Source organism: Eumetopias jubatus, unplaced genomic scaffold (assembly GCF_037043125.1).
Source record: "Eumetopias jubatus isolate StellerSeaLion01/CBP00866 unplaced genomic scaffold, mEumJub1_p1.0 scaffold_1, whole genome shotgun sequence".
In the NCBI taxonomy this organism is placed as follows: domain Eukaryota; kingdom Metazoa; phylum Chordata; class Mammalia; order Carnivora; family Otariidae; genus Eumetopias; species Eumetopias jubatus.
The window spans coordinates 68,836,784-68,861,376 of NW_028274807.1; the positions used below are offsets into that span (position 1 = coordinate 68,836,784).

Below are 24,593 nucleotides of genomic sequence, written 5' to 3' on the forward strand. Positions count from 1 at the left end.
GCTCTCCTTCCTGCTATGCTCATCACAAGTGTAGCTACCACCTGTCACTGTTCCCTCTCAGTACCTTTAATTCCCATGACTTACTCATTCCATAGCTGGAAACTGTACCTCCCACCCCCCTTCATCCATTTTGCCCATCTCCTTGCCTCATCCCCTCTGGCAACCACCAGGTCATTCTCTGTATTTGTGGGTCTATTTCTGCTTTTTTTGTCCATTTTTTTTAGATTCCACATATAAGTGAAATCATGTAGTATTTGCCTTTCTCTCTCTTATTTCACTTGGTACCCTCAGGGTCCATCCGTGTTGTCATAAACGGTAAGATCTCATTTTTTATGGCTGCGTAATAGTCCATTGTGTATATAGACTACATCCCCTTTATCCACTCTTCTGTTGATGGGCACATGGCTTGCTTCCATGTCTTGGCTATTGTAAATAATACTGTTGTAAACATAGGGGTGCACATATCTTTTCAAATTAGTGTTTTTGGTTTTTTGGATAAATACCCAGAAATGAAACTGCCAGATTATATGGTAGTTCTGTTTTTAATTTTTTGAGGAACATCCATACCGTTTTTCATAGTGGCTACACCAATTAACATTCTTACCACCAGGACACAAGGGTTCCCTTTTCTCCACATTCTTGTTGACACTTGTTATACTTGTCTTTTTTTTTTTTTAAGATTTTATTACGTATTTATTAGAGAGAGTGACAGGGACAGCACAAGTTGGGGGAGAGGCAGAGGGAGAAGCAGACTCCCCACTGAGCAGGGAATCCACCGCAGGCCTCCATCCCAGGATCCTGGGATCATGACCTGAGCCGAAGGCAGACTGTTAGCTGACTGAACCACCCATGTGCCCCTATTCTTTTTTTGATGATAGCCATTCTAACAAGGGTGAAGTGATACCTCATTGTGGTTTCGATTTCCATTTCCCTGATGATTAGTGATGTTGAGCGCCTTTTCATATAGGTGTTGGCAGTTTCTCTTCTCTGGGAAAATGTCTATTTGGGTCCTCTGCCCATGTTTTAATTGGGTTGATTGTTTTTTGTTATTGAGGTATATGAGTTCTTTATATATTAGCCCCATATCAGGTATATGATCTGCAAATATTTTGTTTATTCATTTTGTTGATGGTTTCTTTTACTGTGCAGAAGCTTTTTAGTTTGATGTAGTCCAACTTACTTTTTTTGTTGTTGCCTTTGGGTTTGGTGTCAAATCCAAAACATTATTTCCAAGACGTATGTCAAGGAGCTTACCACTTGTGTTTTCTTCTAGGAGTTTTATGGTTTCAGGTCTTACATTCAAGTCTAATCTATTCTGTGTTAATTTTTGTGTGTGGTAAAGATAGCGGTCCAGTTTCATTCTTTTGCATGAGACTGTCCCATTTCCCCAGCACCGTTTATTGAAGAGATTGTCCTTTTCCCATTCATTGTATGTTCTTGGCTCCTTTGCCATAAATTAATTGACCACATAGGTTTATTTCTGGGCTCTACTCTCTTCCCTTGATCTGTATGTCTGTTTTTATGCCAATTCCATACTCTTCTGATTACTCTAGCTTTGTAGTAGTCTGAAATCAGGGAGTATGATGCCTTCAGCCTTATCTTTAAGGTTGCTTTGGCTGTTCGGGGTCTTTTGGGGTTCCATACAAATTTTAGGATTGTTCTATTTCTGTAAAAAAAAAATGCCATTGGAATTTTAATAGGGATTGCATTGTATCTGCTTTGGGTAGTATGGACATTTACAATTCGTAAGCAAGGAATACCACTGCATTTATTTCTGTCGTCACTTTCTTTCACTAGTGTCTTTTTTTTTTTTTTTTAAAGATAATGGATGATCTTTTTTTTTAAAAGATTTTATTTATTTATTTGAGAGAGAGAGAGCACGAGAGGGAAGAGGGTCAGAGGGAGAAGCAGACTCCCTGCTGAGCAGGGAGCCCGATGTGGGACTTGATCCCGGGACTCCAGGATCATGACCTGAGCCAAAGGCAGTCGCTTAACCAACTGAGTCACCCAGGTGCCCCTCTTTCACTAGTCTTAAAGTTACAGTGTACAGGCCTTTCACTTTGGTAAAATTTATTCCTAGGTATTTTATTCTTTTTGATGCAGATTAAGTAGTATTGTTCTCTTAATTTCTCTTATGAAACTTTTTAAAAAATGCTTTTATTTATTTGAGAGAGAGACAGAGCATGAGCAGGGGGAGGAAGGAGAAGCAGACTCCCCGCTGAGCAGGGAGCCCGACCCAGGGCTCCATCCCAGGACCCTGAGATCATGACCTGAGCCCAAGGCAGACTCTTAGCTGACTGAGCTACCCAGGTGCCCCGAAACTTTCAATAAAGACTTCTTTCAGTCAGAAAATGTAGCTAGCAGGTATATAGAAAGGTTTAAGATAGTCAAATCATAATGGATTACTAAGGGAAGTTGGGAGGACTGGGAGCCATTCTTAGTCTTTGGAGTCAGCATCAGAGCCTTCCCCGACACATCCTGTGTTGCCCTCAGAGCAGACCCTGAGTCATCTAGACAAGTGGGGTCATTCTTACCTTTTTATATTTGTAAACTGGGATTTATAGAGAGGATCATTTAACAAAAAAAGGCATACATATTTTCTGATCAAGTTTGAGGCTACCTCCTGTTCAGTTATTACTGTCTTTAATGTTATGTTAACATGATTTATACACACCATTTAAGAGAATAATATATAGTTTATGTGTTCATTTTCTTACAGGTTGCAGATATTTTATTCCAAACTGCCCAAAATGCAGGAATCAATTTTGACACTGTGTGTGGAGTACCTTACACAGCTTTACCGTTGGCTACAGTTATCTGTTTAACCAACCAAATTCCAATGCTTATTAGAAGGAAAGAAACAAAGGATTATGGTAAAATAAAAGTATTATAAGCTTTAAGTTGATACGTAACCTGATAATGTTAGAATTTTTTCTTCTAGGCACTGATGTTTGCCAAAGTCACCTTGGATATTCTTCTTAGGTCCTTTAGAATTGGTTAACTGTTACTGTAAATCACCTTCCTTTCCTTTAGATTCTAAGGGTACAATGTTTTCTATTGACTAAACAATGTAAAAAAAGTGCACTTTTTTTTGTATTATATCTGTGAAACCGAACATTTTTAACCAGTCCTTCTCTCGGCAGCAGAATGTTCTAAGAGCACATACTTGCCTGGTATGTTTATAATTTAAACTGCATAAAGAGAAATGTCACATAAAATTCTCTAAATGAAGATACATTTTCATGGGTCCTTGGCAGTAAGTTATAAGGGTGTGTTTTATACATGTGAGCTTGCTTTAAAAACAAATCAGTCTCGGGGTGCCTGGCTGGCTCAGAGGAGCATGGGACTCTTGACCTTGGGGTCATGAGTTCGAGCCCCATCTTAGGTGTAGAGATTACAAAAAAAAAATAATAAACTTAAAAAAATAAAAAATCAATCTAAAAATATTGGAACTGACTTCATATTTGATGACATTAAGGAATTAATGGGGTTTTTTGTTTTATGTTGATGTGACAGTATTTCTGTTAAATTTTTTAATGGAGTCCTTTTACAAGATGCGTTCTAAAAATGTTTTGTGATGAAAATCATGACATCTGGGCTTTGCTTCTAAAACTTATGGAGGGAGGGAAGAGGTGGGGATACAGCTGAAACAAGATTGACCATGAGTTAAGTGGCGAGGTATTTAGGGGGTTTGTTAGACTTCTTTGCCTAGTTTTGTTTGAAATTCTCCATTTAAAACAAAATGTTTTTGCTGCTTGATGGCACAGTGTTTATCAGTATGGACCCTGCCCATAAGGAAACTATTGTTTCTATTTATTAGGTTTTTAAAAATATTTCTTAGAATAAGAACAGTAATTGTAAATATATATATAAGTGTCATAGTCTTGTGTTCTAGTCAATTTACCAGTTCAAGGGGAGGAAAAGAATGGGGAAGGGCAGGAATGGTACCTGTGGTAAAGCTCAAACAGTGGGCAAATTGCTTACCAATTCTTAGGTTTCAACGTAAGACAAATTTGATAGTGGAAACTAGAAAACGAATCTCTAGAAAATGAGTCTGTAAAGTCTATAGCCTTATTTACATTTTGTAGATTATCTGCAAGTAGTCTATGGTGGGGGTTGGAGTGGGGAAGTACATTTACTCATTGCATTATATAATTCATAAAGTTGTAGTGATAGATCTAAATGGTTGCTGAATATTTTTTCTCCTGAATTTATTTCCTCAAAGGCCAGTTGTTCGGCTGATCTTGAGTAATGAACTTGTTTGTTATGGAAAAAAGAATGATTTCATTGATGGTACTGGGTTATTGTTTCATAACTTTCCTTGATCTGGGTTTTCTTGCTTTAAGAAACTCCATATTTGAAATTTTGATCATGAACATGTTAAGTGGTGCTTACTTACACTATGAAGTAATTTGCTAGTTTTGATGTAAATATTCTATATATGTAACTTTGACAATTTTCTATTGAAAATTGGGGAACACTGAACAAAATGGTAATCATGGCTCATTGAAGATTTATCGGGAATAAAGATAAAGTAGCTCTAAAAGTAGATTATCAGAAAATAAGATTTAATCATCTACCTCTTCATAAATACATACCAAATTTATAATGCTAGATACATCTTGAGTTGGCTGAAATAATATACTTTTAAATTGAAATCAACGTAACGTTTTCTTTCCTAGGTACTAAGCGTCTTGTAGAAGGAGCTATTAATCCGGGAGCAACCTGTTTGATCATTGAAGATGTCGTTACCAGTGGGTCTAGTGTTTTGGAAACTGTTGAGGTTCTTCGGAAGGAGGGATTGAAGGTCACTGATGCCATAGTGCTGCTGGACAGAGAGCAAGGAGGCAAAGACAGGTTGCAGGCCCATGGGATCCATCTTCACTCAGTGTGTACATTGTCCAAAATGCTGGAGATTCTTGAGCAGCAGAAAAAAATTGATGCTGAGATGGTTGAGAGAGTGAAGAGATTTGTTCAGGAGAATGTTTTTGTGGCAGCTAATCGTAACGATTCACTCCTTCCTATAAACAAAGCTCCCAGAGAACTCAGCTTTGGTGCACGTGCAGAGCTGCCCAGGATCCACCCAGTTGCATCGAAGCTTCTCAGGCTTATGCAGAAGAAAGAGACCAATCTTTGTCTGTCTGCTGATATTTCAGAGTCCAGAGAGCTGTTGCAGCTAGCAGATGCTTTAGGACCCCGCATCTGCATCCTTAAGACTCATGTAGATATTTTGAATGATTTTACTCTGGATGTGATGAAGGAGTTAACAGCTCTGGCAAAACGCCACGAGTTCTTAATATTTGAAGACCGGAAATTTGCAGATATAGGAAACACAGTAAAAAAACAGTATGAAGGTAAGCATTATTTAGGAATCTGCAAAAACAGAAATTTAGCTTAAACTGCCTGAAGAACAAAAGGAAATGTTTTGACTCCCATCACTGAAAGTCCAGCCATAGAAGAGTCTGTCAAGCATGGTTGGATCTAGGAGCTCAAGCACAGGTCTTTTGGACTTGCCTTCTTGTCATCTCTCAGCTCTGCTTTCTTCTCTCTTGAATTCTTTCTCAGGCACACTCCTCATGACTACCCCAAACTAGTCACTCAGGCCTGGGTTATGGAATAGCTTTATTAGCTTAGTAATATATGCCCTGCTTCTGGTGATGTGAGGTTGTTAACTGTAAATTTTTTGAACTGACCTGTGGTCAAAGGTAGTTTCCCCAAAGAAAATGGGTGTGCTGCCAGAAGAAAGGGATGCACATCCTAGGCAGACAAAAATGACAGGCGATGGCCTTGGCAGAACACAGTGAGTTCTGAATATTTGAAAAACAAAAGTTGCAGATATAGGAAACAGTGAGATAGAAGTGTAAAGTTGTAACATTTGTTTTTGGCAAAAAAAGATCTATTGGTATACTTTTTTTGTTGTTAAATAGGAACTTAAAATAGAGCATATATTGGTTTAAAAAAAAACTACTTAATTTTCTACCCATTCTATGGAAGTTTCTGTCATATTGTATAGGACAGCTTTTTTTGCTTAAATTACAGGATAAAACATTTATTGAAAGGTTAATGCTTAAAGACATCTTATAGACAGCAATTTTTCTTAAATACCTGCTTATGCTTAAGCTATTTCTTTAGGAAGATTTGCCTGTGACTTTCTTTCTGTGCTTAAGATGTTCTGCCATCATCATATTGCTTACTTTAGTTTATCAGCTGATGTAAGAGTTACACAAACTCTACAGGTTTGCATATAGTTTTCTCAGAAATTGATTAAGGGTATTGCTGTCAGCATTTAAAGTGAATATAGTTGCCTGTTGAAATTAAGAGGCCTAAGGAGCAAGTAGAACCTTTGAGAGATGGTAAAGTTGCTGAGAGATTCCTGCAGAATGAACATTGGTCATCTTTAGAGGAATTTCAGAATGCTGGTATCTTCGGCCTCAAATGCCCTTCTTCACTGGAATCCCATTTCTCTTTGCATGTTTTATTGGTGGTCAGAACCTTCAGCCTGCAAGGAAAACCAGTCTTCTCAGTGTTGCTGATAACTAAGTGCAGAAATTGTAAGACTTTTTGCTCCTTGTGCTCTTTCAGCTAGCCACCAGGTGAACAGATAGTTTTTCGCAGATGGACCCATAGGTCCCCTGGTAATCACTGCAGTTCTCAGAGCGCTTCACTGTTTCATTAGCATGTTACTGTGAGATTACTTCAGACTATAGTTGGTTGGGCAAAAAGTTAGTGGTTTTTGTTTGAAAACTGTCTTCTTTTCAACTTCCTAGGTGGTGTCTTCAAAATAGCTTCTTGGGCAGATCTGGTCAATGCTCACGTGGTGCCAGGCTCGGGGGTTGTGCGGGGCCTGAGCGAAGTCGGCCTGCCTTTGCAGCGCGGGTGCCTGCTCATTGCGGAGATGAGTTCTGCTGGCTCCTTGGCTACAGGCAGCTACACTAACGCAGCGGTAAGTGACAGAGGGGCTGGCGTGACAGAAGGCCAGGACTGTTGTGCTAGAAGTTACTGGGAAAGAAAACCGTCTTAAATTTGAGATTTATGGAACCCCTCCCCCCAAAAAATCAGCCATTAGGGTGACAGTAATGCTAGGGGGCTAGAGGTTCTGGATAATAGCATTTTTCTATCTTGTAGTGGGCACTTAAGAGATACGAACATTGAGATACAGGTATTTGGTCAAATATCTGCCTATCCTTACCTGGTCTTTAGATAGCTGGGGTTTTTTTGGGGTTTGTTTTGTTTTCATTTTGCCATGTGTTGAAATTGAAGAGCTTCTTCCCAGATGTGCAGTTTTTCAGAATCTCCCAAGTCCCCCAGAGATGCACATTCTTACCACAGCATCCCAGATGAAGTTTTATCTTCTTCAGTCTCTGTGATTGATTGTAATTGTGTGGGAAAGCTCTAGAGTTCTGACTTAGGGTTTTCTTCATTAACCCCCGTCATTAAAAGTTCTTATAACACCATATTGTTAGTACCCAACACCCACCCCTGCACACCAGAATAAAATGAGTTGGATAATTATCTAGTTAAAAAGTTCCTTTACAGATATTTTAAAGACTGTTACTTTTAAAAGTAATAGAAAAATTTTTTAACTTTTTTATTGTTATGTTAATCACCATATATTACATCATTAGTTTTTGATGTAGTGTTCCATGATTCATTGTTTGTGCATAACACCCAGTGCTCCACGCAGAATGTGCCCTCTTTAATACCCATCACCAGGCTAACCGATCCCCCCACCCCCCTCCCCTCTAGAACCCTCAGTTTGTTTTTCAGAGTCCATTGTCTCTCATGGTTCATCTCCCCCTCCGACTTACTCCCCTTCATTCTTCCCCTCCTGCTATCTTCTTCTTTTTAAAAGTAATAGAAATTGTAATAAAATGTTATTTTTTACATGGGAATTCATTTTTATATTACTTCAAATACTATCTGTGGAGCTGTGAAGAAATCATATGGCCCTGGGGCCAGATTTTAACCCCACCTCTAAATTGACCATAAATGTGATTTCCCAGATCTCCTAGCAGAGAGTCCATGAGTCAGTGCTAATATTTGGCATTCTGGGAGTCTGGGTCTGGCTCGGCTCAAGGACAAGACATGGCTTGTTGGTAGGTGGTAATACTTGGTGACACAAATAGAACAGTAGGAGCCTCGTGGAAGAGCCAGATTAGAAAGACCATCTAGAGAAACTTCTATAAATGTGAGGAAATGAGGAAATGGTGGAGATCAGTTATTGGCAGATGTTAAAGGAATGCAGTAAAAGGTTAGATTTCTTTAGCCCTTGACAACATAGCTGTTTTTATATGGTGGGTGTCTGGATATAGAGCAGTACCCCGTGTAGGTAGGCAGTAAGTAGTCAGTTTGGTTTCCTACCATTATTAATGTATTCTAGGGTACTCTCCACATATTCTCTTTCGAAGTAGGTAGGTTCCCAAACATTATTATTTAGCATCTCAATTTTAGATGCACATAGTATAGGATTCTTTCATGTTTTTAAGATATGATTAATTGGGAGAAGGGGTTATCTCAGGGTCTTCATGGATCAAGTATGTAGATTCATATCTAAGATTACCTGTTTTAGATGCATTTCATATCAAATAAGAGAAGACATTTATAAAATAGCAAAAGTTTTTAATTAATAGAGTTGATTTTTTTACTTGTAGAACTGTTATTCTGTGTAATTACTTCCTTGTAATCTGTCCTTTTACATTCCTCTTAGGTTAGAATGGCGGAGGAGCATCCTGAATTTGTGCTTGGTTTTATTTCTGGCTCCCGAGTAAGCATGAAACCAGAACTTCTTCACTTGACTCCAGGAGTTCAGTTAGAAGCAGGAGGTAAATCTATTTATTGGTGATGGTTTTTCCAAAATGCTGCTTTACCCACAATAAAATTTTGTGTTATTACGAAGTTGCTAAAGAGAAAAACTGTAATGAATGAGCCCTTTGGCCTGCTGATACTGACCTAGATATGCAAAATAGCTTGCAGTCTAATTTTGGGTGAAAATTTTAAAAGCTGCTTTGTGTTGAAATATGCCTAGAAACTGATTATTTTAGTCTTTCCCAACTAATATTCCAAATATGCTGCCATACAAGGTATTCTGTGAGTAAGGAAGAATGCTCTAGGCTAAACAAAATCCAATATTTGTGTCTTTGTTAGAGGACTCTGCAGAACTATTGATGTGCTAATGTTTGTTGTAACTCTCGAGTGTGGGGATATATGGTTTCTCATGTCTCTCAAACTTAACACTTTCACCAGTCTGATAAAAGTAGTTAGAATGGCTAAAAAACAGGACAAATACAGTCTGTAGTAAAAGGAGTAAACTGGGTTATAAAAATAAGCATTTTTATATGTCCTATGGGACTCAGTAAAGTGGCTTTGGTCTTGAATGGGGAAGAAATCATGACTTAGAAACATTTTTCCTGGATTGGTTGCTTATCACACTTATGGCGGTTTATTCTATCCCATTTTCCATATCTTCCTAAGAAGTTGGAAATTGGAACTTTGGAACAGTAGGGTTCTCAGCTAGCTTGTCACCCCTCAGTGGAATTTGTCAGGTGTTCAGAAGTTACCTGTAAAAATATTGAGAAAAGTAGATTTTATACTAGTCATTCTTGTATAAGTCATACCCATCTCTCCATTGCACCATTCATTCCCCAGTCTAGCTTTCCCCTCCAGAGATAATCACATAATTGGTGTGTTATGTATCCTTCCACACCTTTGGCTTTGCATATACTCACAAATGCACATAGAGTGGGAGCCACATCCAGAGTTACCTTTTAACAACTACATAGTGTTTCCTAGTTATAATTGGGCTATAATATGTTTAACCATTTCCCATTGATGCATTTGGATGGTTTTATAAGCAGTGAACATCCTTGTATACATTTTTGCACATGTAGAGTATTTCTGGAATATTCTTCTAGGCTAAAAACTCGTTGAGGATGAGAGCTCTTTCTGAAGAATGCATATCCTCCAGTACAGTGCTCCTGTGCTTCATAAATGGCCTATAAACACTCATACAGATGTTGGAGGAATGAAAAATAGGCTGTATAAGAACAGTTGAAAGGGTTGGTGTTTCTGACTGGGACAATAATACTGAGAACATAATGACTGAAGGTATGAGTTTGGTAAACTTGGTTTTCTTTTTATACCCTGGAATACTAGAATTAGCAGATTCCCATTAGCTCCTTCAAAGTTAATTATTGTATATAAACAATAGGTACCGCCTTTTTGGGATTTGGTGGTTTAACTGTGTAGTTTAAGCAGAAAACATTACAGAAAGTTAATCAGGAAAGGGGTCCCCGGGTGGCTCAGTCGGTTAAGCATCTGACTCTTGATTTCCGCTTGGGCTGTGATCTTGAGGTCATGGGATCAAGCCCTGTGTTGCGCTCAGTGGGAGTCTGCTTGGAATTCTCTCTCTGCCCCTCCCCCTGCTCGCTCTCTAAAAATATTTTTAATTTATTTATTTTAGAGCAATGGGTAGAGGGAGAGGGACAAGCAGACTTTGTGCTGAGCACAGAGCCTGACCCAGGGCTTGATCCCATGACCCCAAGATCATGACCTGAGCCGGAATCAAGAGTCGAATGCTTAACTGACTGAGTCACACAGGCGTCCCAATAAATCTTCAAAAAAACAAAGTTAATCAGGAAGAAAAATAATAGGATAATGAAAACTCAGATAAGTTAATGAATGGTGGCTGAACCCCCGCCCAGGTTAAAGAGTATTGGGGGTTTTGACATTTTAATTTGCACTAAACGTTTTGAGTCAAGTTTGGATCCCTGGCCCTTCCTTCCATTTAGTAACCATGTATCTTTGGACAGGTCATTTATTTTGGTGTCATTTTCAAGTATAAAACGGGGATGTTAACAGTGTTGGCCTCATAGGGTTGTTGAGAACCTTAATGAGGTGTGTAATACACTTCACCCAGGGTCTTGACACAGAGTAAGCACTCTGCTTATCAACTGCTAATGTTCATTATAAGACCCCATAACTCTTTGACTAGATAGGATCTAGGCTTTTAGGAATATTTAAAGCATCATAAGCCATTTAGCAGAAGGAGTCAAGAGCAACAGAATTTTAAAAAGGGATATGTGGGGCTCTGGTTTAAGAAGGAAGATCCTGAACTCTCCTGAGTCTGCAGTTACGTATGGGATATTTTCTCTGGAAAAACCTAAAGTCTGGCTGAACAAGGACTATACGTTCGGCGAATGAGAAGAAAACCACATCAGAGTGGGTAGGAGAGGCTGGGACACAGTCTCACCATAAAGCTGACTTAGAAGGGAAGTCAAAACTTGGAGCATCTCCCTAAGGAGTGAAGGGATTGAGCTGCACATCAGGTACTCTCAACTTCTGAAAACCAACAGGGCTTGTATCCACAAGACAGTGATCTGAGAAATGGCTCCTAAGGGCTCTCACACATGGACTCACCCACCCTAAGTCCCAGCTCAGAGGTAGCTGATATTGCCCAGACTTTTTAAGTAAAAAGGCTCATTTATTAATAATAAAGTGCTGGCCTGGGGGGCAGGCACCTAATTTCACACACACATTTAAGAGCCTACTGCAGCATTCTTCAGGGACAGAGACTGGTGGGTGCCATCTTTGTGCTCTCCCTCTGCCACAGCACAGTACCAGTATCTCCAAAAGGGAGTTTTTACACATAGCTGGTGTCCCAATTTTTGCAGCTGCTACGCAGGAGACATCCCTTATTCACTTAGCTTTGGAGGCCAGAGGAGCTTTGTTAACAGTTCCATGGGACCTGGAACATATCAGAGAGATCTTGGCAGGCTACCACCACCACTCTTTCTATGAAAGAGGCATATTTGCTTGCTTTGGAGCTTCAGACTGAAGGGCAGGCTTCAGGTTTGGCACATACCTGTGACCTGCAGAGCCGTTTTCAGGGAATAAGGCTGGTAGACACCATCTTTACACTCTCCCTCATTACGGCTTGCCAGTATCTCCCAGGGAAGAGGGTAGATGCTCATCTGGAGCCCTGATTTTTTTGCTATTGCCACCGGGGAGACACCTCCAAATAACCTGGCTCTGGTGGCCAGTGGGGCTTATAATTGAGGTCTCACAGAATTATCTATATTTGATGTTAAAAGCTGTTGCCTGAGGGCCTGGTTTCCAATGAGCCTGAATCTAGGTGCTAAGATCCTTCCCTTTGGGATGCTGACAAGTCTTGGCATACTTCCAACTGCTGGGAGCCATTGAAAAAATAGACTTCTTGAACAATCACAATGGTTGACTGAGAGGGGGTTGTTTCATCTAATGCATAGAACCCAACAGAGTTGGCAAGCAAAATGAAGAAACAAAGGGTTTTATGTTCCAAATTTAAGAATAAGAGATACACCTCAGAAAAACTAATGAAATACCTGATAAAGAGTTCATAGTAATAGTCATAAAGATGCTCACCACACTCAGAAGGAAAATGGATGAATACAGTGAGAATTTCAACAAAAAGAAAATACTAAATAGAAGTCCCAGAGCTAAGGAATACAATATACAATAACTAAACTGGAAAATACAGAGGCAGGGTTCAGTAGCAAACTAGATGAAACAGAAGGATCAATGAACTTGATGACAAGGTAGGAGAACTCACGCAATCAGAGCAGCAAAATGAAAATAAAAGTGAAGATAGCTTATGGGACGTATGGCACAACATTAAGTGGACTGACATTCGCATTATAGGGGTCCCAAAATGAGGAAAGAGAAAGGGACAGGTAAATTATTGGAAGAAGTAGTGACTAAAAACTTCCGTAACCTGGAGAAGGAAACACATCCAGATCCAGGCAGCCCAGAAAGTTCCAAATAAGAATCCAAAGAGTCCACAGCAAGATACAAAATGTCAATTGTACTGTATGTTAGCTAGGTGAAATTTAAAAATTTGGAGGAAAAAAATTAAAATGTCAGAAGTTAAGGAGAGATTCTTAAAAGCAGCAAGAACAAAACAACTCCCTTGTATGTATACAAGGGAACTCCCATAAGACTATCAGATTTTTTCAGGAGAAACTGCATGCCAGAAGGGAGTGGTGAGATACATTCAAAGTGCTCAAAGAAAAGTCTTCCAACAAAGAACTCTACTCAGCGGAGTTTAGAATTGAAAGATAAAAGAGTTCTCTGCAACAGCAACAGCTAAAGGAGGAGTTCATCATCACTAAACCAGCCTTACAAGAAATATTAAAGGGACTTCTTTAAGCTGAAACAAAAGGATGCTAATTAGTAACAAGAAAACAGAAAAGAATAAATCTCACTGGAAAAGGAAATATATAGTAAAGGTAGTAGATTAGTCGTAAGTTAAAAGACAAAAGTAATAATAATTGTAACTACAATAATTAAAGGATATGTAGGAGAGAAAGGTATAAAGTGTGATACCGGAAATGTAAAAGATGGAAAGAGAGAAGAAATGTAGAGCTTTAGAATGTTGTCAAACATAATTTGTTATGAACTTAAAATAGACGTAAGTTGTTAAATATAAGCCTTACATAAACAATAAAGCAAAATCCTTTAGTAGATGCACAAGATAAAGAAATCCAAGCATACCACTTAAAGTCATCAAATCACAGAGTGAGAGAAGAACAGAGCAACCAGAAAACAGAAAACAATTTAACAAAATGGCAGTAAGTATATACCAAAAATAATTACTTTAAATGGACTAAATTCTCCAGTCAAAAGAGTGGCTGAATGGATTTTAAAAACCAGACCTATCCATATGCCGCCTATAAGAGACTCACTCGCTTCAGATGTAAGCAAAGTATACTTCATAGACTAAAAGTGAAGAGATGGGAAAGATATTCCCTGAAAATGGAAATCAGAAGAAACAGACTTACCAGACCATATAGACTTTCAAACAAAGACTTTAATCAGAGACAGACAAGGGCATCATTACATAATGATGAAGGAGTCAGTCCAACAAGAGAATGTAACATTTGTAAATCTTTTGGCACCCAACATAAGAGCACCTAAATGTATGAGGCAAATACCAACAGTCCTAAAGGGAGAAATACACAGCAATGCAAGAATAGTGTAGGGGATTGTAGTATCTCACATCAGTAAATGAACATCAGCCTTAACCCATTAGACCAGATGGACTTAACGGATATATACAGAACATTCCATCCAAAAGCAATAGAATACTCTTTCTTCTCAAGTGCACATGGAACATTCTTCAGGGTAGATAGTATGTTAGGCCCCAAAATAAATCTGATACTAAAACCAGACAAGAATGCCACAGGAATACAAAATTGTAAGCCAAATATTCTTGATGAACATAGATGTAAAAATCTTCAACAAAATAGCAAACTGAATTCAATGATATCTTAAAAGGATCATGCACCAGGGCACCTGGGTGGCTCAGTCACAGTTGGGCGTCCAACTCTTGGTTTCAGCTCAGGTTGTGATCTCATGGTTCTTGGATCGAGCCCTGCGTGAGCCTCTGTGCTCAGCAGGAAGTCTGCTTGAGGATTCTCTCCCTCTGCCCTGCAAGTGCATGCTCTCTTTCTCTCTAAAATAAATAAAATCTTAAAAACAAGGAGATTGAACACCATGATCAGCTGGGATTAATTCCAGGGATGCAGGGGTGGTTCAGTGTGATATACCACATTAACAAAATGAAGGATAAAAATCAGATGATCATCTCAACACATGCAGAAAGAGCATTTAACAAAATTCAGTATCCATTTATGATAAAGACTTAAAGTGGATATAGAGATAACATACCTCAATATAATAAAGTCCATGTATGAAAAGCCCACAGTTAACCTAATACTCAGCTGTGAAAAGATAAAAGCTTTTCCTCTGAGATCAGGAACAAGACCAGGATGCCCACTCTTACTGCTTTTATTTCATAGTACTGGAAATCCTAGCCACAGAAGTTAGTCAAAAAAAAAGAAAAGTCATCCAGATTGGAAATGAAGACATAAAACTGTCACTATTTGCAGATTATATATTATATAGCAAATCCTAAAGACTCCACCAAAAAACTGTTAGAATACACGAATTCAGTAAAGTTGCAGGATATAAAAATCTGTTGCATTTCTATACACTTAATATCATAGTATCTAAAAGAAAAATTTAGACAATCACATTTACAATGGCATTAAAAAGAATAAATGACGTAGGAATAAATAAAACCAAAGAGGTTAAAGACCTCTATACTGAAAACTGGAAGACACTGATGAAAGAATTGAAGATGACACAAATAAATGGGAATATACTCATGCTCACGGATTGAAAGACTTAATATTGTTAAAACGCCCATACTACTCAAAATAATCAATAGATTTGATGCATTCCCTATAGAAATTCCAGTGGGATTTTTCACTGAAACAGAACAAACTATACTAATATTTGTATGAAACCAAAAAAGACCCCAAATAGCCAAAGCAGTTTTGAGAAAGAACAACCAAATTAGAGGCATCACACTCCTCGATTTCAAACTAATTACAAAGCTATAGTAGGTAAAACAATTTTGATATAAAAACAGACACGTAGATCCATGGAATATAGTAGAGAGCCCAGAAATAAACCCATGCATATATGGTCAATTTATGACAAAGGAGCTAAGAATATACAATGGGGAGAGGACATTCTCTTCAATAAAATGGTGTAAAGACTTGAAGTAAGGCTTGAAATCATAAAACTTCTAGAAGAAAACATAGGTGGTAAGCTCCTTGACATCAGTTTTGGCAGTGATTTTTTTTGAATCTGACCAAAACTAAAACAAAAGAAAAATAAATAAGTGGAATTATATTAAACTAAAAAGATTCTGCACAGCAAAGGAAACCATCAACAAAATTAAAAGGCAACCATCTAAATGGGAGGAAATATTTGCTAATCATGTATTTGATAAGGGGTTAATACTCAGAGTATATACTAAACTCGTATTCCTCTGTAGCCAGAAAAAAAGAATAACAATCCAATTAAATAGGCAGAAGATCTGAAAAGACATTTTACAAAGAAGACATACAGATGGCCAACAGGCACATGAAGATGCTAACCATTACTAGTCATCAGGGAAATGCAAATCAAAACCATAGTGAGATAACACCTCACACCTGTCAGATTGGCTAGTATCCAAAAGTCAAGAAGTGTTGGCAAGACTGTGGAGAAAAGGGAACCCTTGTGCTCTGTTACTGGGAATGTAAATTGGTACACGGAAAACAGTGTGGAGGTTCCTCAAAAAAGTAAAGTTGTATGACCCAATAATTTCACTTCTGAGTATTAATCCAAGGAAAACAAAAACACTCAAAATGATACATGCACCCCCGTATTCATTGCAGAAGTATTTATAATAGCCAAGATATGGAAACAACCTCAGTGTCCATCAGTGGATGTTTGCAATAGAATATATACACACACAATGGAATATAATGACCCAAAAATAATGGAATCTTGCCATTTGCGACAATATAGATGGACCTTGAGGGCATTATGCTGAGTGAAATAAACCAGAGAATGACGAATACCATATAACCTCACTTGTATGTGGCCTCTAAAACAAAACAAGTTCATAGATCTAGCGAACAGATTAGTGTTTGCTAGAGGCTGAAGGTGGGGAGTGGGCCAAAGGGGTAAAGGGTGTCAAAAAGTACATACTTCATTATAAAATAAGAGGGATGTAATGTACAGCATGGTGACCGTAATTAATAATACTGTATTGCATTTTGGAAAGTTGTTAAGAGGGTAAGTCCTAAAAGTTCTCACACAAAGATTTTTTTGTAATTACTCAAGGTCCTAATTGTTAACTAGGCTTACTGTGATGAGTTGGCAATGTATACAAATTTCAAATCATTATGTTGTACACCTGAAACTAATGTTATATCTCAGTTATACCTCAATAAAGAAATATTCATCATAGCGTTGGAAGTCCAACCGACAGCATTCAGGCAAGAAAAATAAAAAGCATCCAAATTAAAAAGGAAAAAGTAAAACTCAGTAGTTGCAGATGACATAATACTATACACAGGAATACCTCAGAGATACTGCAGCTTCAGTATCAGACCACTGTAGTAAATATTGCAATAAAGCAAGTCAAGTAAACCTCTTGCTTTCACAGTGCATATAAAAGTTGTGTTTCTACCGTAGAGTATTAAGTGTTGCATAGCTTTATGTCTAAAATAACAAAGTACATACCTTAATTAAAAAATACTTCATTGCTAAAAAATGCTAACCATCATCTGAGCCTTCAGCAAATTGTAATCTTTTTGCTGGTGCAAGGTCTTGCCTTGATTTTGGTGGCTGCTGACTGATCGTGGTGGTGATTGCTGAAGGTTGGGGCAACTCTGGCAATTTTTAAAAATAAGACAACGAAGTGTGTAGTATCGATGGACTCTTTCATAAAGGGTTTCTCTATAGCATGCAGTGCTGTTTGAAAGCTTTTTTTTTTTTTTTAAGTAGGCCCCGCCTCCATTTTGGAGCCCAATGGAGGGCTTGACCTCACGACCCTGAGATCAAGACCTGAGCTGAGATTAAGATTCAACCGACTGAGCCACCCAGGCACCCCTGTTCGACAGCATTTTTAACCATAGAATGTCTTTCAGAAGTGGAGTCAGTCCTCTCAAATCCTGCCACTGCTTTATCAACTTAGTTTAGGTAGTATTCTGAATCCTTTGTTGTCCTTTCAACAGTCTTAACAGCATTTTGACCAGGAGAAGATTCCATCTCAAGAAACCATTTTCTTGATTCTTTGCTCATCTGTAAGAAGCAACTCCTCATCTGTTCAAGTTTTTTCATGAGATGGCAGCAGTTCAGTCACATCTTCAGGCCTCATTTCTAATTCTAGTTCTCTTGCGGTTTCCCCCACATCTGCAGTTATTTCTTCCACTGAAGTCTTGAACCCCGCAAAGTCATCCGTGAGGGCTAGAAGCAACTTCCAAACTCTTCCTGTTAATGCTGTTATTTTGACCTCTTCCCATGAATCACAAATGTTCTTAATGGCAGCTAGAACGGTGAATCCTTTCCAGAAGGTTTTCACTTTACTGTGCCCAGATCCATCAGAGGAATCACGGTCTATGGCAGCTATAGCTTTACGAGATGTATTTTTTTTTAAGATGTATGTATTGGGCACCTGGGTGGCTCAGTCGTTAAGCATCTGCCTTCGGCTCAGGTCATGATCCCAGGGTCCTGGGATCAAGCCCTGCATCGGGCTCCCTGCTCAGTGGGAAGCCTGCTTCTCCCTCTCCCACTCCCCCTGCTTGTGTTCCCTCTCTTGCTGTGTCTCTCTCTGTCAAATAAATAAAATCTTAAAAAAAAAAAAAAGATTTATGTATTTTAGAGAGAGAGAGCACGTGCATACCTGAGCAACAGAGGGAGAGAATCTTCAAGCAGACTCCCTTCTGAGCGTGGAACCTGGTGTGGGGCCCAATCTTGGGACCCATGACCTGAGCTGACACCAAGAGTTGATGCTTGACTGACTGAGCCACCCAGGTGCCCCATGAGATGTATTTCTTAATAAGGCTTGAAACTCAAAATTACCCCTTGATCTATGGGCTGCAGAATGGCTGTTGTATTAGCAGGCATGACAACATTAATCTCATTGTACATCTCCCAACAAAACTCTTGGTAAGCAAGTACACTCTCAGGAAGCAGTAATATTTGGAAAGGAATCTTTCTTTCTGAGCAGTAGGTCTCCACAGTGGACTTAAAATATTCAGTGAGCCATGTTGTAAACAAATATGCTGTCATCCAGGCTTTGTTGTTCCATTTATAGAGCATGGGCAGAGTAGATTTAGCATAATTCTTAAGGACCCTAGAATTTTTGGAATGGTAAGTATTGGCTTCAGCTTAAAGTCACAAACTGCATCAGCACCCAACAAAAGAGGGTCAGTCTGTCCTTTGAAACTTTGAAGCCAGGTATTGACTTCTCTCTAGCTATACAAGTCCTAGATAGCATCTTCTTTTAATAGAAGTCTGTTTAACCTACATGAAAATATCTGTTTAGCGTAGCCACTTCCATTAATTATCTGAGCTAAATCTTCCAGACCAGGGGGTGGGGGCGGTGGAGCACGAGAGAGCAAGCTTGGGGGAGGGCCTGAGGGAGAGGGAAAGAGAAACTCCAGCAGACTCCTCACTGAGCTCAGAGGCCAGAGTGGGGCTTGATCTCAAGACCCTGAGATCATGACCTGAGCTGAAACCAAGAGTTGGGACATTCAACCAACTGTGCCACCCAGGTGCCCCCACCTTACACTTTTATGTTATAGAGACGGTTTCTTTCCTTAAACCTCATGAGCCAACCTCTGCTGGCTTCCAGCGTTTCTTGTGCAGCTTCCTCACCTCTATCAGCCTTCCTAGAGTTAAAGGGAGTTAGGGCCTCGCTCTGGATTAGGCTTTGGGTTAAGGGAGTGTTGTGCCTAATTTACTCTTCTATCCAGACCACTGAAACTTTCTCCATATGTATTGCTTATCATTCATGTGTTCAGTAGAGTAGCACTTTTAATTTCCTTCAAGAACTTTTTCTTTGCATTCACAGCTTTGCTGTTTGGTGCAAGAAGACTAGTTTTCAGCCCATCTTGGCTTTCAACATGCCTTTCTCACTAAGCTTAATCATTTCTAGCTTTCGATTCAAAGTGAGAGACATGTGACTCTTCCTTTCCCTCGAACACTTAGAGAATTGTACGGTTAAGTGGCCTAATTTCAATATTGCTGTGTCTCAGGGAATAGGGAAGGACAAGAAGAGGGAGAGAGATGGCTGGTGGTGGAGCAGTAAGAACACATACATTTATCAAGTTCACCATCTTATATGGGCACAGTTTGTTGTGCCCCAAAACAGTTACATTAGTAATATCAAAGATCTATGATCACAGATGACTGTAAAAAATATAACAGTAATGAAAAAGTTTGAAATATCGTGAAAAGTACCAACATGTGATAGAGATGCAAGGTAAGCAAAGGCTGTTGGAGAAATGGGGCCAAGAGCCTTACTGAATGCAAGGTTGCCACAAACCTTCATGTTGTAAAAAAAATGCAGTATCTGCAAAGTAAAGTGCAGTGCAGTAAAATGAGGTATGTCTACAGAAAACCCTAGAGAGTCCACCAAAAAACTTAAATGAATTCAGTAGAGTTCTCAGGTTACAAAATTAACATACAGAAATTAGTTGTTTCTATGCACTAATAATAAGCTATCACAGAGAGAAGAAAACCCATTTACGATTGCATCCAGAGGAATAACATACCTAGGAATAAATATAACCAAGTGAAAGACCTGTACTCTGAAGACTGTTAAGACCTTGATGAAAGAAATTGAAGATTATACAAATATATAGACAAGTATTCTGTGCTCATGGATTGAAAGAATTACAAAATGTCCATACTGCCCAAAGCAGTCTACAGATTCAGTGCAATCTCCATTAAAGTAACATTGACATTTTTTACAGAACTAGAACAAAGAATCCCAAAATTTGTATAGAACCACAAAAGACCTCAAATAGTCAAAGCATTCTTGAGAAAGAGGAACAAAGCTGGAAGTATCGTGCTCCCTGATTTCAGACTAAATTACAAAGCTATAGTAACTGAAATAATATGGTATTGGCATGGAAACAGACACATAGATCAATGGAATGGAGAGACCAAAGATAAACACTCTTATATGGTCAGTTAATCTATGACAAAGGAGATAAGAATGTACAATGGGGAGAAGACCGTCTCTTTAATAAATGATGTTGGGCAAACTGGACAGCTACACACAGAAGAATTAAACTGGACCACTTACATCATATGCAAAAATAAATTCAAAATGTATTCAAACTTGAATGGGAGACCTGAAGTTGTAAACCCCAGAAGAAAACATAGGCAGCAAGCTCTTTTGTATGAGTTTTAGCAATATTTTTTTGGATCAGTCTTCATAGGCAAGGGCAATAAAAACTAAAATACTGGGATTACATCCAACTAAAAAGTTTTTGCACAGCTAAGGAAACCAAATAAAGGAAAAGGCTCCCATCGAATGGGAGAAGGAATTTGCAAATAATACATCAAATAAAGATAAAAGGGTAATATCCAAAATATATAAAGAACTTACACATTAAAAAAAAAAAACCCTTGATTTAAAAATGAGCAGGGGACTTGAATAGACATATTTTCAAAGGAGACATGCAGATGGTCGACAGGTACATGAGAAGACACTCAACATCACTAATCATCAGAGAACAGGGATGTGAAGAAGAGGGAACCCTAGTCTACTAGTGTTGGGTAGGAAAGTAAATTGGTACAGCCACTGTGGAAAACAGTACTGGTCTCTCAAAAAAAAACTGTCATACCGTCAGCAATTCCAGTTCTGGGTATTTTATCAGAAGAAAACAAAACCATCAATTTGAAGAGGATATGCACCCGTATGTTCATTGCAGCATTATTTACAATATCCAGGATATGGAAGCAGCCCAAGTGTCCATTAACAGAGGAATGGAGAGAGATGTGGTATAGGTTACACAATGGCATGTTACTCAGCCATGGAAAAAAAAAAGTGACATCTTGTCATTCATTTGTGACAACATGGATGAACCTAGAGGGTATTATGCCAAGTAAAATAAGTCAAAGACCTTATGATTTCACTTATCCTGGAATCTAAAAAAACCATAACCAACAAAGCAGAAACAGACTGATAGGTACAGGAAACAAAGTGTTGGTTACTAGTTGGGGGAGCAGCTGAGGAATGGGTGAAACAGGTGAAGGGGATTAAGAGATACAGACTTCTAATTATAGAATAAATAAGCCATGGGGGATGTAATGTACAGCACAGGGAATATAGTCAATATGGTAATAACTTTCTGTGCTGACAGCAATGAATTCTCTTGGAGATCAGTTCCTAATGTATAAAAATATCATTATGACATACACCTGAATAATAGGATATTGTATGTCAGTTATACTTGGATTAAAAAACACAAATTATTTAAGTTAAAACAAATGTTGATAGAGTAAAGAAGTAAAAGGTCAAAATTAAGGATTAGGGTTTGTATATAGTCTGAGCACTGGATAGGGTTATGACAGAAGACTCATTTTGGTGTGGTCAGGTTAGAGGTTTGTGAGGAATTTTCCAACAGTGTCACAGTGATCCTGAGATGTATAGTATAATCGTCTTTGATTGTGAGGCCAATTTTTACTGTTTTTTTTTGTTTTGTTTTTTGGTAATGAATCTTTCTTGGCAATAGGAGATTTACTGGTTTTTGATACTGTTAATGATAAATGCTCTAAAATTCAACATTGAAGAGCTGGTTAGCATCTTTTTCTGCCATGGGATCTCTGGCCTAAGGAGTCCCTTCATCTGCTTTTAATCACTTGCTGTCCAGGAGGGGCATGGAGAACACATATGGCACATATTTGTTTAAAGCTGGTTAGATTCTTATTCAGAAAACTCATTTGATTGGTTTCTTGATTTTTTTTATTTTATTTTTTGTATTGTGTTAAACAGTGACTTTTCTGTTTTTGCAGGGGATAATCTTGGCCAACAGTACAGTAGCCCACAAGAAGTTATTGGCAAACGAGGTTCTGATATCATCATTGTAGGCCGGGGCATAACATCATCATTTAATCGTCTGGAAGCAGCTGAGTTGTACCGAAAAGCTGCTTGGGAAGCTTATTTGCGTAGACTTGGTATTTGAGTGTCTCGATACATTTTTGTGAAGACCTTGAAGATACATGGTCTCCTGAGATGCACTGGCTTGAAATAACAAGCAACACTTAATGGGTTGGATTCTTTCGTGGGTTCTGTGTTGGAATGACTTCTGGGTTTCTCACAGTCTTTAGGAAATACTGAATGCTGAATAATCACTGCATTGTTACTATAATAAATTCATGTTCAAGCTCTTTTTTTTTTTTTGGAGACTGATATTGATTAGGCAATCACAGTTCTGCGTGTGTTGGGGTCTTTCATATTTAAGCATTTCCCCCATCCCTAGATCAGACTTTTTTGATTTTGATTAATTGCTGTAACACAAAAATTTTAAGACCTCAAAAGGCTCAAACGAGGACAGTATTTCATGTGTCCTTTATTCTGTGTCTTATGTGATGCCAATAATATTTAAATATTAGCTATTCTCCTTTCCTACTTAAAAGTGATAGTACAGGTGTCCAGAGGGAGGAAGAGGGGAAGATGACAGTAGCTAGTGTCTGGTGAAGCCAGTACCTGGTGTTTATCTCACCCAAGGGGGAGGTGCCCTGACTCATTTCCTCACCGAGGCAGCACCTGTGGACCTGTGCTGCACCTGTCACGGCTTCCTCTTGCCCAACTTGGATTACAAGTAGACAGGCTGCTCTTTCATTTCCTTAAAAAGACAGCAGTTTCAAGACATCTGAGGTTCCATTTGAAGGTGTGCCGAGGATCCTGCCTAATTATCCCAATGGTCATGGACAGGGAAGTCTGCCTTTACCAGAAAGACAGCGAAAGCCCAGCCACAGAGTTGACATTGTTATCAGCAGGTCTGGGTTTCTGCTGAGGTGAGGGCAGGGACATCCACCTTCCCAGGCCCCACCTTCATGCACGTACCCTAACAAGCGGAACGGCCCTTCTCCTCTGCTCCCAAATACCTGATTTCTCCCACCAGTTCTTCTGAGTTTCTGGATGATCCCTCTTCTCCAGTACTGATTGATTGATAAGAGATTTTCCCCAATTCTATATATTTGTCTTTTCAGGAAGCATCTTGGAGGGAGGGGAATGGGGTGTGAGCTTAGGTGAGCATTTTGAAATGGCCCCTCCTCTGCCTGTTCAAGATCTTGTTTGAGCTGGGCCATGTGGCAGTTGCAGTTGGAGGCTCTCCCATCACTGCAGCCTGTGGCTAACAGGAGTCTCGGTCCTGGGATTAGCCTGTGGCTAACTGGAGTCTCGGTCCCAATTCAACTATCATGTTGATGGGAGTCATCCCTAGGAAAAGCCTCCAGGGACTGTCTGAATGTCTGAAAAAGGCACTGGAGTGTGAAGGTGGCAGCCTGAAGTCACCATTAATGTTATTTCCTCTCAACTCCCATTCCCTCATCTCTCTCTACTGGACAAAATGGCTGGTGGGTTTGTTCAGGTAAAACTGTAACACGACCACAGGCTCTGCCAGGATCTCTGGGGAAGAGGACAGGTGCCAGGTACTGTCTCCATTAAGTAGGCAGACGGAACAGTAGTGAGGCTCAGGACTTGTGGAGAAGTCGCACGTGTGTCTACATGCGTGCGTGCGCATACACCGGAGGGTCAGCTGGATTTTCCTTGCTTGGGAGGAACTGAGGTTTCTGACAGACTGTCCTGGTTACTGTAATGCTGGCCCTTAGAAGTGTTAGGCCTCCTACCAGGCATAGGTTTGCTGCTCTAGGAGGGTCTGCTCCACCTCTCGAGGTGTACAGAGCCAAGGGTAGACAAAAGAAAGTGCCTGAGGAAATCCAGCAACCAGGGGAGGAAAGCAAAGCAAAGCACCCATAACAGGTGCGAGCTCCAAGAGAGCAGGGATTCACTCTTCTGTTCATTGCAGTTTTTTCTGTACCTGGAATGGGGCCCAGCAAAATGTTTGAGTCTTCGTGAGCACAGGGCTTCTGGTGAGAATGAGTTGCCACAGGAAACATCACACTTCAGAGACCAAAATAACAAAAACAAGACCCAAGTTTTGGGAGAACTTAAATAATTTTAGTTTTGAATTTGA

The 24,593-nt window shown here is 39.2% G+C and overlaps 1 protein-coding gene across 2 annotated transcripts in view; it reads left to right on the forward strand.

Moving 5' to 3' along the window:
* Positions 1–22,783, forward strand: part of UMPS (uridine monophosphate synthetase) — a 30,059-nt gene extending 7,276 nt beyond the window's left edge. The window contains exons 2-6 of one of the 2 annotated variants that reach the window (XM_028091320.1): positions 2,720–2,873; positions 4,683–5,354; positions 6,768–6,943; positions 8,708–8,822; positions 22,408–22,783. In XM_028091320.1, the coding sequence (XP_027947121.1) occupies positions 2,720–2,873; positions 4,683–5,354; positions 6,768–6,943; positions 8,708–8,822; positions 22,408–22,577 (1,287 nt within the window). In that variant the 3' untranslated portion in view covers positions 22,578–22,783. Of the gene's footprint in view, positions 1–2,719; positions 2,874–4,682; positions 5,355–6,767; positions 6,944–8,707; positions 8,823–9,911; positions 10,099–22,407 lie in introns of those variants that run through there. The other variant, XM_028091321.2, reaches the window with a different exon arrangement.
* Positions 22,784–24,593: the final 1,810 nt, after the last annotated feature.